General features: G+C 56.3%; 1 protein-coding gene across 4 annotated transcripts in view; it reads left to right on the top strand.

Moving 5' to 3' along the window:
• LOC132403216 (unconventional myosin-VI) overlaps window positions 1-15,572 on the top strand; it is a 253,857-nt gene that overhangs the window by 127,911 nt on the left and 110,374 nt on the right. For all 4 annotated transcript variants that reach the window (XM_059986609.1, XM_059986608.1, XM_059986611.1 and 1 more), the window contains 4 exons: window positions 7,401-7,506; window positions 11,174-11,229; window positions 13,586-13,683; window positions 13,798-13,962. In XM_059986609.1, the coding sequence (XP_059842592.1) occupies window positions 7,401-7,506; window positions 11,174-11,229; window positions 13,586-13,683; window positions 13,798-13,962 (425 nt within the window). The remainder of the gene's footprint in view (window positions 1-7,400; window positions 7,507-11,173; window positions 11,230-13,585; window positions 13,684-13,797; window positions 13,963-15,572) is intronic.

Genomic DNA, 15,572 nt, shown 5'->3' with positions numbered 1-15,572 from the left:
TCCCCTACCATGTAGCCCTCTGAGCTCCATATACCCATCCAGGAGTCTTTTAAAAGACCCCATCAATCTGCCTCCACCACCGTTGCTGGCAGCCCATTCCACACACTCACCACTCTGAGTAAAATACTTACCCCTGACATCCCCTCTGTACCTACTCCCCAGCACCCTAAACCTGTGTCCTCTTGTGGCAACCATTTCAGCCCTGGGAAAAAGCCTCTGACTATCCACACCATCAATGCCTCTCATCATCTTGTACACCTCTATCCAGTCACCTCTCATTCTCCGTCGCTCCAAGGAGAAAAGGCCGAGTTCACGCAATCAAACTGGCTGATTTGCAGGTTTTCTGGACGATTAGATGTTACTCTGAATAATAGCCAAATGCTTTGATTTCACTCTTTTTTACACGCTGCACAGTAGTATAATAGGATCTCATGTTGCAGTTACCTGCTGCCGTGGTGGCCCCACGACAGAAAGGCTTTTGAGAAGGTTCAGATGCAACCCTCCTGGATGAGAGAGGGTTTGGAGAGGGTCTGCAAAGGGGAGGGGGAGACGTGTTAGAAGTTTATAGAGTTCTGAGTGACGTCGGTGGGGAAGGTAGTCAGATTCTTTTCCCCCAGGATAGAGTTACAGATACCATCGGGCACAGCTTCAAGCTGAGGGTCGAGAATCTAAGGGAGATGTGCAGAGCAAGTTGTTCTCTTGGCTCGGTGGTGGCTGCCTGGAGTGATTTACAGGGCTGGTGGTGGTGGGGGGGCAGATGTGGTAGAGCTGCTCAAGTTTGTAGAGAATGCACCGTCTAGAGGGATGTAGGCCACATATAGTCAGGAGAGATTTAGTGTAATCTGGCGTCTGGCTCAGCGCAGGCAGCGTGGGATGTGCTGTCCTCTTCTCTGAACCCAGTAAGCCGAGGGAAATAGTTAAGCTCTCCGATCCCCCGCTCCAGCCTCAGACACCACCCCCCCCCATGATCACTGGTGCTCCAGCCTCAGACACCACCCCCCCCCCATGATCACTGGTGCTCCAGCCTCAGACACCACCCCCCCCCCATGATCACTGGTGCTCCAGACCCCCACCCCCCCATGATCACTGGTGCTCCAGACCCCCCCCCCCCATGATCACTGGTGCTCCAGACCCCCCCCCCCATGATCACTGGTGCTCCAGACCCCCCCCCCCATGATCACTGGTGCTCCAGCCTCAGACCCCCACCCCCCCATGATCACTGGTGCTCCAGCCTCAGACACCACCCCCCCCCCCCCCATGATCACTGGTGCTCCAGCCTCAGACACCACCCCCCCCCCCCCCCCATGATCACTGGTGCTCCAGCCTCAGACACCACCCCCCCCCCCCATGATCACTGGTGCTCCAGCCTCAGACCCCCACCCCCCCATGATCACTGGTGCTCCAGCCTCAGACCCCCACCCCCCCATGATCACTGGTGCTCCAGCCTCAGACCCCCACCCCCCCATGATCACTGGTGCTCCAGACCCCCCCCCCCCATGATCACTGGTGCTCCAGACCCCCCCCCCCATGATCACTGGTGCTCCAGCCTCAGACCCCCACCCCCCCATGATCACTGGTGCTCCAGCCTCAGACACCACCCCCCCCCCCCCCATGATCACTGGTGCTCCAGCCTCAGACACCACCCCCCCCCCCCCCATGATCACTGGTGCTCCAGCCTCAGACACCACCCCCCCCCCCCATGATCACTGGTGCTCCAGCCTCAGACCCCCACCCCCCCATGATCACTGGTGCTCCAGCCTCAGACACCACCCCCCCCCCCATGATCACTGGTGCTCCAGCCTCAGACCCCCACCCCCCCATGATCACTGGTGCTCCAGACCCCCCCCCCATGATCACTGGTGCTCCAGACCCCCCCCCATGATCACTGGTGCTCCAGACCCCCCCCCCCCATGATCACTGGTGCTCCAGCCTCAGACCCCCACCCCCCCATGATCACTGGTGCTCCAGCCTCAGACCCCCACCCCCCCATGATCACTGGTGCTCCAGACCCCCCCCCCCCATGATCACTGGTGCTCCAGACCCCCCCCCCCCATGATCACTGGTGCTCCAGCCTCAGACCCCCACCCCCCCATGATCACTGGTGCTCCAGCCTCAGACACCACCCCCCCCCCCCATGATCAGTGGTGCTCCAGCCTCAGACCCCCACCCCCCCATGATCACTGGTGCTCCAGCCTCAGACCCCCACCCCCCCATGATTACTGGTGCTCCAGACCCCCACCCCCCCATGATCACTGGTGCTCCAGACCCCCCCCCCATGATCACTGGTGCTCCAGACCCCCCCCATGATCACTGGTGCTCCAGACCCCCCCCCCCCCCATGATCACTGGTGCTCCAGCCTCAGACCCCCCCATGATCACTGGTGCTCCAGACCCCGCCCCCGTGATCACTGGTGCTCCAGAACCCCTCCCCCCCATGATCACTGGTGCTCCAGCCTCAGACACCACCACCCCCCCCCATGATCACTGGTGCTCCAGCCTCAGACACCACCCCCCCCCCCCATGATCACTGGTGCTCCAGCCTCAGACACCACCCCCCCCCCCCCATGATCACTGGTGCTCCAGCCTCAGACCCCCACCCCCCCATGATCACTGGTGCTCCAGCCTCAGACACCACCCCCCCCCCCATGATCACTGGTGCTCCAGCCTCAGACCCCCACCCCCCCATGATCACTGGTGCTCCAGCCTCAGACACCACCCCCCCCCCCCCATGATCACTGGTGCTCCAGCCTCAGACTCCCACCCCCCCATGATCACTGGTGCTCCAGCCTCAGACACCACCCCCCCCCCCATGATCACTGGTGCTCCAGACCCCCCCCCCCCATGATCACTGCTGCTCCAGCCTCAGACCCCACCCCCCATGATCACTGGTGCTCCAGCCTCAGACCCCCCCCCCCATGATCACTGGTGCTCCAGACCCCGCCCCCGTGATCACTGGTGCTCCAGCCTCAGACCCCCCCCCCATGATCACTGCTGCTCCAGCCTCAGACCCCCCATGATCACTGCTGCTCCAGCCTCAGACCCCCCCCCATGATCACTGGTGCTCCAGACCCCCACCCCCCATGATCGCTGGTGCTCCAGATCCCCCCCCCCCGTGATCACTGGTGCTCCAGAACCCCTCCCCCCCATGATCACTGGTGCTCCAGCCTCAGACCCCCCCCCCCATGATTACTGCTGCTCCAGCCTCAGACCCCCCATGATCACTGGTGCTCCAGACCCCCACCATGATCACTGGTGCTCCAGACCCCCACCCCCCATGATCGCTGGTGCTCCAGATCCCCCCCCCCATGATCACTGGTGCTCCAGACCCCCCACCCCCCCCCGATGATCACTGCTGCTCCAGACCCCCCCCCCCATGATCACTGCTGCTCCAGACCCCCCCCCCCCCCCATGATCACTGGTGCTCCAGCCTCAGACACCCCCCCCCCCCCATGATCACTGGTGCTCCAGACCCACCCCCCATGATCACTGGTGCTCCAGACCCACCCCCCCATGATCACTGGTGCTCCAGACCCCTACCACCCCCATGATCACTGGTGCTCCAGACCCCTACCACCCCCATGATCACTGGTGCTCCAGACCCCCCCCTCCATGATCACTGGTGCTCCAGACCGCCCCCCCCCCCATGATCACTGGTGCTCCAGCCTCAGACCCCCCCATGATCACTGGTGCTCCAGACCCCCCCTCCATGATCACTGGTGCTCCAGCCTCAGACCCCCCCCCATGATCACTGGTGCTCCAGACCCCCCCCCCCCATGATCACTGGTGCTCCAGCCTCAGACCCCCCCCCATGATCACTGGTGCTCCAGCCTCAGACCCCCCATGATCACTGGTGCTCCAGCCTCAGACCCCCCCCCATGATCACTGGTGCTCCAGACCCCCACCCCCCATGATCACTGGTGCTCCAGCCTCAGACACCCCCCCCCCATGATCACTGGTGCTCCAGCCTCAGACCCCCCATGATCACTGGTGCTCCAGACCCCCCCCCATGATCACTGGTGCTCCAGACCCCCCCTCCATGATCACTGGTGCTCCAGCCTCAGACACCACCCCCCCCCCCCATGATCACTGGTGCTCCAGCCTCAGACACCACCCCCCCCCCTCCATGATCACTGGTGCTCCAGACCCACCCCCCATGATCACTGTTGCTCCAGACCCACCCCCCATGATCACTGGTGCTCCAGACCCCCCCCCCCATGATCACTGGTGCTCCAGCCTCAGACCCCCACCCCCCCATGATCACTGGTGCTCCAGACCCCCCCCCATGATCACTGGTGCTCCAGACCCCCCCCCCCATGATCACTGGTGCTCCAGACCCCCACCCTTCATGATCTCTGGTGCTCCAGACCGCCCCCCCCCCCATGATCACTGGTGCTCCAGCCTCAGACCCCCCCATGATCACTGGTGCTCCAGCCTCAGACCCCCCCATGATCACTGGTGCTCCAGCCTCAGACCCCCCATGATCACTGGTGCTCCAGCCTCAGACACCACCCCCCCCCCCCATGATCACTGGTGCTCCAGCCTCAGACTCCCACCCCCCCATGATCACTGGTGCTCCAGACCCCCACCCCCCCATGATCACTGGTGCTCCAGACCCCCCCCCCCATGATCACTGGTGCTCCAGCCTCAGACCCCCACCCCCCATGATCACTGGTGCTCCAGACCCCCCCCCCCCATGATCACTGGTGCTCCAGACCCCCCCCCCCCATGATCACTGGTGCTCCAGCCTCAGACCCCCACCCCCCATGATCACTGGTGCTCCAGACCCCCCCCCCATGATCACTGGTGCTCCAGACCCCCCCCCCATGATCACTGGTGCTCCAGCCTCAGACCCCCACCCCCCCATGATCACTGGTGCTCCAGCCTCAGACACCACCCCCCCCCCCCATGATCACTGGTGCTCCAGCCTCAGACCCCCACCCCCCCATGATCACTGGTGCTCCAGCCTCAGACCCCCACCCCCCCATGATCACTGGTGCTCCAGCCTCAGACCCCCACCCCCCCATGATCACTGGTGCTCCAGACCCCCCCCCCCCCATGATCACTGGTGCTCCAGCCTCAGACCCCCACCCCCCATGATCACTGGTGCTCCAGACCCCCCCCCCATGATCACTGGTGCTCCAGACCCCCCCCCCCCATGATCACTGGTGCTCCAGCCTCAGACCCCCACCCCCCCATGATCACTGGTGCTCCAGCCTCAGACACCACCCCCCCCCCCATGATCACTGGTGCTCCAGCCTCAGACCCCCACCCCCCCATGATCACTGGTGCTCCAGCCTCAGACCCCCACCCCCCCATGATCACTGGTGCTCCAGCCTCAGACCCCCACCCCCCCATGATCACTGGTGCTCCAGCCTCAGACCCCCACCCCCCCATGATCACTGGTGCTCCAGACCCCCCCCCCCATGATCACTGGTGCTCCAGCCTCAGACCCCCACCCCCCATGATCACTGGTGCTCCAGACCCCCCCCCCATGATCACTGGTGCTCCAGACCCCCCCCCCATGATCACTGGTGCTCCAGACCCCCCCCCCCATGATCACTGGTGCTCCAGCCTCAGACCCCCACCCCCCCATGATCACTGGTGCTCCAGCCTCAGACCCCCACCCCCCCATGATCACTGGTGCTCCAGCCTCAGACCCCCACCCCCCCATGATCACTGGTGCTCCAGACCCCCCCGCCCCATGATCACTGGTGCTCCAGACCCCCCCCCCATGATCACTGGTGCTCCAGACCCCCCTCCCCATGATCACTGGTGCTCCAGACCCCCCCCCATGATCACTGGTGCTCCAGACCCCCCCCATGATCACTGGTGCTCCAGACCCCCACCCCCCATGATCACTGGTGCTCCAGACCCCCACCCCCCTCCATGATCACTGGTGCTCCAGCCTCAGACCCCCCCCCCCCATGATCACTGGTGCTCCAGCCTCAGACCCCCTCCCCCCATGATCACTGGTGCTCCAGACCGCCCCCCCCATGATCACTGGTGCTCCAGACCGCCCCCCCCATGATCACTGGTGCTCCAGCCTCAGACCCCCCCCATGATCACTGGTGCTCCAGCCTCAGACCTCCCCCCCCCATGATCACTGGTGCTCCAGCCTCAGACCCCCCCCCGCATGATCACTGGTGCTCCAGCCTCAGACCCCCCCCCCCATGATCACTGGTGCTCCAGCCTCAGACCCATCCCCCCCCATGGTCACTGGTGCTCCAGACCCCCACCCCCCCCATGATCACTGGTGCTCCAGACCGCCCCCCCCCCATGATCACTGGTGCTCCAGACCGCCCCCTCCATGATCACTGGTGCTCCAGACCCCCACCCCCCCATGATCACTGATCACTGGTGCTCCAGACCGCCCCCCCCATGATCACTGGTGCTCCAGCCTCAGACCCCCCCCCATGATCACTGGTGCTCCTAGACCCCCCCGCCCCATGATCACTGGTGCTCCAGACCCCCCCCCCCCATGATCACTGGTGCTCCAGACCCCCACCCCCCTCCATGATCACTGGTGCTCCAGACCCCCACCCCCCCATGATCACTGATCACTGGTGCTCCAGACCCCCCCCCCATGATCACTGGTGCTCCAGACCGCCCCCCCCCATGATCACTGGTGCTCCAGACCGCCCCCCCCCATGATCACTGGTGCTCCAGCCTCAGACCCCCCCCCATGATCACTGGTGCTCCTAGACCCCCCCGCCCCATGATCACTGGTGCTCCAGACCCCCCCCCCCCCATGATCACTGGTGCTCCAGACCCCCACCCCCCTCCATGATCACTGGTGCTCCAGCCTCAGACCCCCCCCCCCCCCATGATCACTGATGCTCCAGCCTCAGACCCCCCCCCCCCCATGATCACTGGTGCTCCAGACCGCCCCCCCCATGATCACTGGTGCTCCAGACCGCCCCCCCCATGATCACTGGTGCTCCAGCCTCAGACCCCCCCCATGGTCACTGGTGCTCCAGACCCCAGGCATGCGGCTCTGAGACCAGGCCCTGGGCTCTGTGCAGCTGATATTCCAGGCTGATGAGCGAGTCAGGTATCGAATCTCTGAGTGATCGGAGACCAGACTACCTAAGTATCCAACAGAAATGTTGAGCCAACCTGGTTAAGTCCGCAGCATTTTACTGTGGAGTTTAGAAAGGTCTGCAGTATCGTCGCTCTGTTGAGTTGTGAATGGTTGATTTATTCAAAATGAGGCTGAAAACAGGAATTGATTTTACCCACTGGATTCTGATGGAATGACGAGAGTGCACCACAAAGGTGAAGGGAAAACACATTCTTTCCAATGAATTGCACATGCTCAGTGTAAAGGCTGGGTCTTAGAATGTACATGCTGATGTCTCACAGCGACATGTTTCAAACTCTGCTTTCAATCTTCACCCTCAGCTGATAAAGCTTATCGCGATATGAAGGTACACAAATTAAGCCAGTCCATCATTGTATCAGGCGAATCTGGTGCTGGGAAAACAGAGAATACAAAGTTTGTACTTCGGTATGTATGAATCTTACACCCTTTAACACCGACCCGTTCCGGAATCTCACACCTGTTAACGCGGAATCTCACGCCTGTTAACGCCGACGCATTCCGGAATCTCACACCTGTTAACGCGGAATCTCACGCCTGTTAACGCCGACCCATTCCGGAATCTCACACCTGTTAACGCGGAATCTCACGCCTGTTAACGCCGACCCGTTCCGGAATCTCACGCCTGTTAACGCGGAATCTCACGCCTGTTAACACCGACCCGTTCCGGAATCTCACACCTGTTAACGCGGAATCTCACGCCTGTTAACCCCGACCCGTTCCGGAATCTCACACCTGTTAACACCGACCCATTCCGGAATCTCACACCTGTTAACGCGGAATCTCACGCCTGTTAACCCCGACCCGTTCCGGAATCTCACACCTGTTAACACCGACCCGTTCCGGAATCTCACGCCTGTTAACCCCGACCCGTTCCGGAATCTCACACCTGTTAACCCCGACCCGTTCCGGAATCTCACACCTGTTAACTCCGACACGTTCCGGAATCTCACGCCTGTTAACGCCGACACATTCCGGAATCCCACGCCTGTTAACGCGGAATCTCACGCCTGTTAACGCTGACACATTCCGGAATCCCACGCCTGTTAACGCCGACACATTCCGGAATCTCACGCCTGTTAACGCCGACACATTCCGGAATCTCACGCCTGTTAACTCCGACACATTCCGGAATCTCACGCCTGTTAATGCCGACACCTTCCGGAATCTCACGCCTGTTAACGTGGAATCCCACGCCTGTTAACGCCGACACATTCCGGAATCTCACGCCTGTTAACGCCGACACATTCCGGAATCTCACGCCTGTTAACGCCGACACATACCGGAATCTCACGCCTGTTAACTCCGACCCGTTCCGGAATCTCACGCCTGTTAACTCCGACACATTCCGGAATCTCACGCCTGTTAACGCCGACACATTCCGGAATCTCATGCCTGTTAACGTGGAATCCCACGCCTGTTAACTCCGACGTTCCGGAATCTCACGCCTGTTAACCCGACCCGTTCCGGAATCTCACGCCTGTTAACTCCGACACGTTCCGTAATCTCACGCCTGTTAACTCCGACACATTCCGGAATCTCACGCCTGTTAACTCCGACACATTCCGGAATCTCACACCTGTTAACGCGGAATCCCACGCCTGTTAACGCCGACACATTCCGGAATCCCACGCCTGTTAACGCCAACACATTCCGGAATCTCACGCCTGTTAACCCGACCCGTTCCAGAATCTCACGCCTGTTAACCCGACCCGTTCCGGAATCTCACACCTGTTAACTCCGACACATTCCGGAATCTCACGCCTGTTAACGCCGACACATTCCGGAATCTCACGCCTGTTAACGTGGAATCCCACGCCTGTTAACTCCGACACGTTCCGGAATCTCACGCCTGTTAACCCGACCCGTTCCGGAATCTCACACCTGTTAACTCCGACACGTTCCGTAATCTCACGCCTGTTAACTCCGACACATTCCGGAATCTCACGCCTGTTAACTCCGACACATTCCGGAATCTCACACCTGTTAACGCGGAATCCCACGCCTGTTAACTCCGACACGTTCCGGAATCTCACGCCTGTTAACCCGACCCGTTCCGGAATCTCACACCTGTTAACTCCGACACGTTCCGTAATCTCACGCCTGTTAACTCCGACACATTCCGGAATCTCACGCCTGTTAACTCCGACACATTCCGGAATCTCACACCTGTTAACGCGGAATCCCACGCCTGTTAACGCCGACACATTCCGGAATCCCACGCCTGTTAACGCCAACACATTCCGGAATCTCACGCCTGTTAACCCGACCCGTTCCGGAATCTCACGCCTGTTAACCCGACCCGTTCCGGAATCTCACACCTGTTAACTCCGACACGTTCCGGAATCTCACGCCTGTTAACTCCGACACATTCCGGAATCTCACACCTGTTAACGCGGAATCCCACGCCTGTTAACGCCGACACATTCCGGAATCCCACGCCTGTTAACGCCAACACATTCCGGAATCTCACGCCTGTTAACCCGACCCGTTCCGGAATCTCACGCCTGTTAACCCGACCCGTTCCGGAATCTCACACCTGTTAACTCCGACACATTCCGGAATCTCACGCCTGTTAACGCCGACACATTCCGGAATCTCACGCCTGTTAACGTGGAATCCCACGCCTGTTAACTCCGACACGTTCCGGAATCTCACGCCTGTTAACCCGACCCGTTCCGGAATCTCACACCTGTTAACTCCGACACGTTCCGTAATCTCACGCCTGTTAACTCCGACACATTCCGGAATCTCACGCCTGTTAACTCCGACACATTCCGGAATCTCACACCTGTTAACGCGGAATCCCACGCCTGTTAACGCCGACACATTCCAGAATCCCACGCCTGTTAACGCCAACACATTCCGGAATCTCACGCCTGTTAACCCGACCCGTTCCGGAATCTCACGCCTGTTAACCCGACCCGTTCCGGAATCTCACACCTGTTAACGTGGAATCCCACGCCTGTTAACTCCGACACATTCCGGAATCTCACGCCTGTTAACGTGGAATCCCACGCCTGTTAACTCCGACACGTTCCGGAATCTCACGCCTGTTAACCCGACCCGTTCCGGAATCTCACACCTGTTAACTCCGACACGTTCCGTAATCTCACGCCTGTTAACTCCGACACATTCCGGAATCTCACGCCTGTTAACTCCGACACATTCCGGAATCTCACACCTGTTAACGCGGAATCCCACACCTGTTAACTCCGACACATTCCGGAATCTCACGCCTGTTAACTCCGACACATTCCGGAATCTCACGCCTGTTAACGTGGAATCCCACGCCTGTTAACTCCGACACGTTCCGGAATCTCACGCCTGTTAACCCGACCCGTTCCGGAATCTCACACCTGTTAACTCCGACACGTTCCGTAATCTCACGCCTGTTAACTCCGACACATTCCGGAATCTCACGCCTGTTAACTCCGACACATTCCGGAATCTCACACCTGTTAACGCGGAATCCCACGCCTGTTAACGCCGACACATTCCGGAATCTCACGCCTGTTAACGCCGACACATTCCGGAATCTCACGCCTGTTAACCCGACCCGTTCCGGAATCTCACGCCTGTTAACTCCGACCCGTTCCGGAATCTCACGCCTGTTAACTCCGACACGTTCCGGAATCTCACGCCTGTTAACTCCGACACGTTCCGGAATCTCACGCCTGTTAACTCCGACACGTTCCGGAATCTCACGCCTGTTAACTCCGACACGTTCCGGAATCTCACGCCTGTTAACGCCGACACGTTCCGGAATCTCACGCCTGTTAACGCCGACACGTTCCGGAATCTCACGCCTGTTAACGCCGACACGTTCCGGAATCTCACGGCACCTGGCTCTCCCCACCCCCCCACAGATCTGCTCCTCCCCAGAGCCCTGACCCCTCCATGTCCCGTGCCCCCCCCCGCCCGAAAAGCCTTTTTGTCTGGTTTCTTTGCTCTGGAATTACTGTATGGAAGGGGCAGCTGGGATGTTGTCGGAGCTGTGCCCGCTCTCTTGCCCCCTCAGTGGCGTTACCAGTAGGTGGGCTGGGACTCACTGTCTTACCCGTCCGTTACCTAGGTACTTGACTGAGTCATATGGAACAGGTCAGGACATTGATGAAAGGATTGTGGAAGGTAAGCAGTTCTGGGATATTATGCTTGCCCTTGCCCGTGCACGCTCAGGGACTCAGACACTGGTATGAACGTTTGCTGCCTCCCGCTTATTTTCGTTTGCATGAATGCGTGGACGCCTGCTGCACCCGAAACACAAGATGGCTTTTATATATTTGCTTCCACACTGCTCAGACATTCACACAAGCAAATGCACGCATGGTTTACGCGCACACTTGGATGCCTGTGTGCTAACAGCTTGCAACCTTGTGATTTCGTAGTGTTCTGAATGAAGCCTGCGTTTCTCTGTCGCATTACAAGGATGTGGAGCCCCATGTCAGTTAAGGAAACATCCTCTGGTTAAAACTTCTGCTCCTGATTTGGGATCTTTAAGAATAGTGTAGGGATGTATTTCCTCATTAGCGGATGGTTTGAAAGTAAGGCAGGGACGTTACACTGAGCTAGGGCGCAGTGTCAGTTTGGGCAAGAGACGATGCCACTGCACTGGAGAGGATGCTTACAAATGCGGGTGGCTGAGATGGGGACATTCTAAAGCGAAAAGATAAAAGTTAGCTCTACTTGTTGTACGTACATTGCAACATGCGGTGAAATTCAGTGTTGGTATCAAATCAAAGAGGGTTGTGCTGGCCGGCCCACATAACACTGGGGCTCGAGGTTAGCACGACACTTCACGGTACAGGTGACCCGGGCTCCATTCCCACAACTGTCTTTAAGGAGTCCGGTACGTTCTCCGCGTATGAGCTTTCCTTTGGACCGCACCAGTGAGGCTGAGAGGGGGATCCTGATGACTGGGCGTCTCAGGATCTCCGTACCTTCCGCCCAGGCTCGTGATGGCGATCACCATCGCCCATTGTCCTTCGAGACAGTTGGATGAAAACCAACGTTCTCCCCGTGACCGTGTGGGTTTCCTCTGGGTGCTCTGGTTTCCTCCCACAGTCCGAAGACACATCTGCAGGTAGGTTAATTGGTCATTGTAAACTGTCCCGCAATTAGGCCGGGGTTAAATCTGGGTTTTCTGGGCGGTGTTCTGGACTTTCTGTCAATAATTAAATAAACAAGTAAATAGACAGGTAACTCGCCAACTCTAATAACAAACGGCCAGTGTCGATTTTGTTAGTGACTCAAACTAAGCTTGGAAGTTTGGGAAGTTGAAGCTGAAGCAGGGAGCTGAATAGAGCCTTTACTTCAAACAGAGCTTACTTCAGCTACAGATGCCCTGGGCTTCTAAAAGGTGTTTAAGAGATAAAGGTAAATAATAACTCAATCTGCCACATGTACAGCACTGTGTAAAAGTCTTAGGCGTTTATAAATTTTTAAAAAATCTAAAGTTTTAAAATAATGAAATGAAAAGTTTCTAAACGTCAATAATTTGACTATATGGCGAGAGGGCAGGTGTATGGCGTTGAGTGGGATCAGGGATCAGCCATGATGGAATGGTGGAGCAGACTCGATGGGCTGAATGGCCTAATTCTGCTTCCATGTCTTATGGTCTAAGAGCAGTAAACAGTGACAAACTAAATCGAATCAATATTTAGTGAGACCACAGTTTGCCTTTAAAACTGTATCAGTTCTCGTGGGTACACTGTTGTGTAGTTTTATTTGGATAATCGGCTGGTAGGCCGTTCCAAGCACCTTGAGGGACCTGCCACGGTTCTTCTGTAGACTTTGGCTGTCTCGCTTGCTTCTGTCTCTCCAGGTGATCCCAGACAGCCTCAGTGATGCTGAGATCGAGGCTCTGGAATCCATACCATTTGAAACCATCTATTAAAACAAAACCTAGGGTGGCTAAGATTTTTGCACAGTACAGTCCATCAAATAAAATCAAATCAGCGTGGATGGTGGTGGGCAGCCTGCAAGTGTCGCCGTGGTCCCGGCGCCGGCGTAGCCTGCCTGCCTGCAACTCAATAACGTTAACCCGAATGTCTGAGGAAACCCACGTGGCCAAGTGGAGAATGTACAAGCTGCTCACCAACAGCAGTGGGAGTCATGCCCCAATTTTCCAGCAGTCACCGTAAACATTACGCTAACCACTATGCTGCCCATTCTGGGAGCTGAAGACACTTGGGGGGGGGGGGGGGGGTGGAGTAGTGAAGAGATGGGCAGTGCAGTTGATGTTCTTCAGTTGAGGAGTGTGAGAGGAGATGTTACTGTAGTCATTGGTATTGATTCTTCCTTCTGGAGAAGACGATCAGTATTTGATCTTTAAGTGTGCTGTAAAATGCAATGATTCTGTGGAGTGTGCGCTCTCTTTACCCATCCTTCATGCTAGCAAGAGCACAAGTACAGCAGGCCGACTGGTCTCTTTCTGTAACTTTACAGGTTTGAGAGGGATTAATTTAATCAATTATTTCCAAAACAGCCAATCCCTTACTGGAGGCCTTCGGGAATGCCAAAACTGTACGTAATAATAATAGTAGTCGATTCGGAAAGTTTGTCGAGATACATTTCAACGAGAAGGTAATTTTGAAAGGAACGATTTTCTTTGTTTTTAAAGCCTTCCAGATTTCACATACACTCTGTTTCTGAGAATGTACCCATGCCTTTTTACTCTGCCTTTTCTCCCCGGTACAGAATGCCGTTGTTGGTGGATTTGTGTCACATTATCTTCTGGAAAAGTCCCGAATCTGTATGCAGAGCAAGGAGGAAAGAAATTACCACATCTTTTATAGGCTGTGTGCAGGTGCTCCTGAAGACATTAGGCAAAAATTTCACTTGACCTCCCCTGATAATTTCCGGGTGAGTTTTGTGCCATGGTACTTTGAGGCCAAACCTGTACCTTCCTTTTAAATAAGTGGGAGCCTCTCCCTTGTCTTTTGGAATGAGGAATGATTTCATGTCAATACTGGGTTCTCAAATACTAACAACTCTCACCATTATTCCTTTCTGTGCTACTGAAGAATGGTATAATCTCAAATATTATATTTACCTCTCAGGACCATCTCTGGTCTCATGGTAAGGATGTGGCATGGAAATTGGAGGAGATTATAATAACTTAATCTGGTCTCATTGATTTCTGTTCTTGGGAGGGGAGCTGATTTAAAAGTCGTAATCTCCGACCTGATCAATTTAACCATTATACCAGCTTCCCTGCCTGTATCAAACAATATGTTTGTGGAAGTGAGTTGCTTGGCGATTCAGCCGGCATTTTACATTTTATTTGGGTTGTCATTCTTCAGAGTATTAATTTAAAAGCACTGACAAGGTATTATCTTTGCACATAATTGAAATATTACTTTTCTATTTATGGAAGATGGAATGATATCTAAGAAGCCCTTCCTTAAATATCACGACAACGCTGAAAGTTTGTGCACAAATTTAATCTGATATTTCCAAACTCTCTTTGAAGCAGGGGTTCCCAACCTTGGGGGTCATGGGGCCTCCGGTTAATGCTTGGGGTCTATGGCATAAGAAAGGTTGGGAGCCTTGCTTTAAAGAAAAAGGTCATGCTGGGATAATGCTGTCACTGTGAAATATCTGGGGAGATGGGGTGGGTGGTTGGTTCAAAGGTATAATGGTCCCACAGAGATCGATCTTGTAAGGTGGCTGAGCTAGTGGGATGGCTGCCTGACGATGCTGAGATCCTGTCTCTGTGGCCAGAGGGCACGGAATAGAGGGGCCTCTAGAACAGGGTTGAGGATGAACAACTTTATCTGGAATTTGTTGCCACAGGCGGCCAAGTCACTGGGTGTATTTAGGCAGAGGTTGATATCTTCTTGATGGGTCAGGGCACAGAGGGATGTGGGGAGAAGGGGGGAAAATTGGGGCTGAGAGGAAAAATGGGTGAAATGGTGGTACAGACTCGATGGGCCAAATGGCCGAATTCTGCTCCCGTACCTTCTGCTTGATGGTCAGCGTGGATTGAATGGGCCGAAGAGCCCGTGTCTGTGCTGTGACTCTCGATGACTTCATTGTTTCACAAACCCCTTTGGAGACAAAGTCAGTAGCTGCCCAGCAGTTAGTCTGGGAAACGTCTGTTAAGTCGAGTTACTGCTACTAAAGATGGGCAGGTGCCAACTCAAAAATTAAAATACAAGCCCCACGCCGTGGTGCGAGTGATGCCAAAAGGTGCCAGTGTATCTACAGTTTATCCTCCTGGTGCGATGAAGTCAAGTTGATAACGAGGGGAGATTCGTTAGAGGTGTACAAACTTCTGGGGGTAAATGCAAGCAGGCTTTTTCCCCTGAGGGTGGGTAAGACTGGAGCTAGAGGCCAGGGGTTAAAGGTGAAAGGGGAGCTCCTTGATTCAGGTTGGTGAGTGTGTGGCACGAGCTGCCATTGTAAGTGGTGGATGTGGGTTTGATTTCAACACTTAAGAGATGTCTGGATAAGTGTGTGGTGTGCGGGAT

Source organism: Hypanus sabinus, chromosome 12, assembly GCF_030144855.1.
Source record: "Hypanus sabinus isolate sHypSab1 chromosome 12, sHypSab1.hap1, whole genome shotgun sequence".
Taxonomy (NCBI): domain Eukaryota; kingdom Metazoa; phylum Chordata; class Chondrichthyes; order Myliobatiformes; family Dasyatidae; genus Hypanus; species Hypanus sabinus.
Note: the sequence above shows the minus strand (reverse complement) of the source record. Positions and strands in the feature narration are given on the sequence as shown.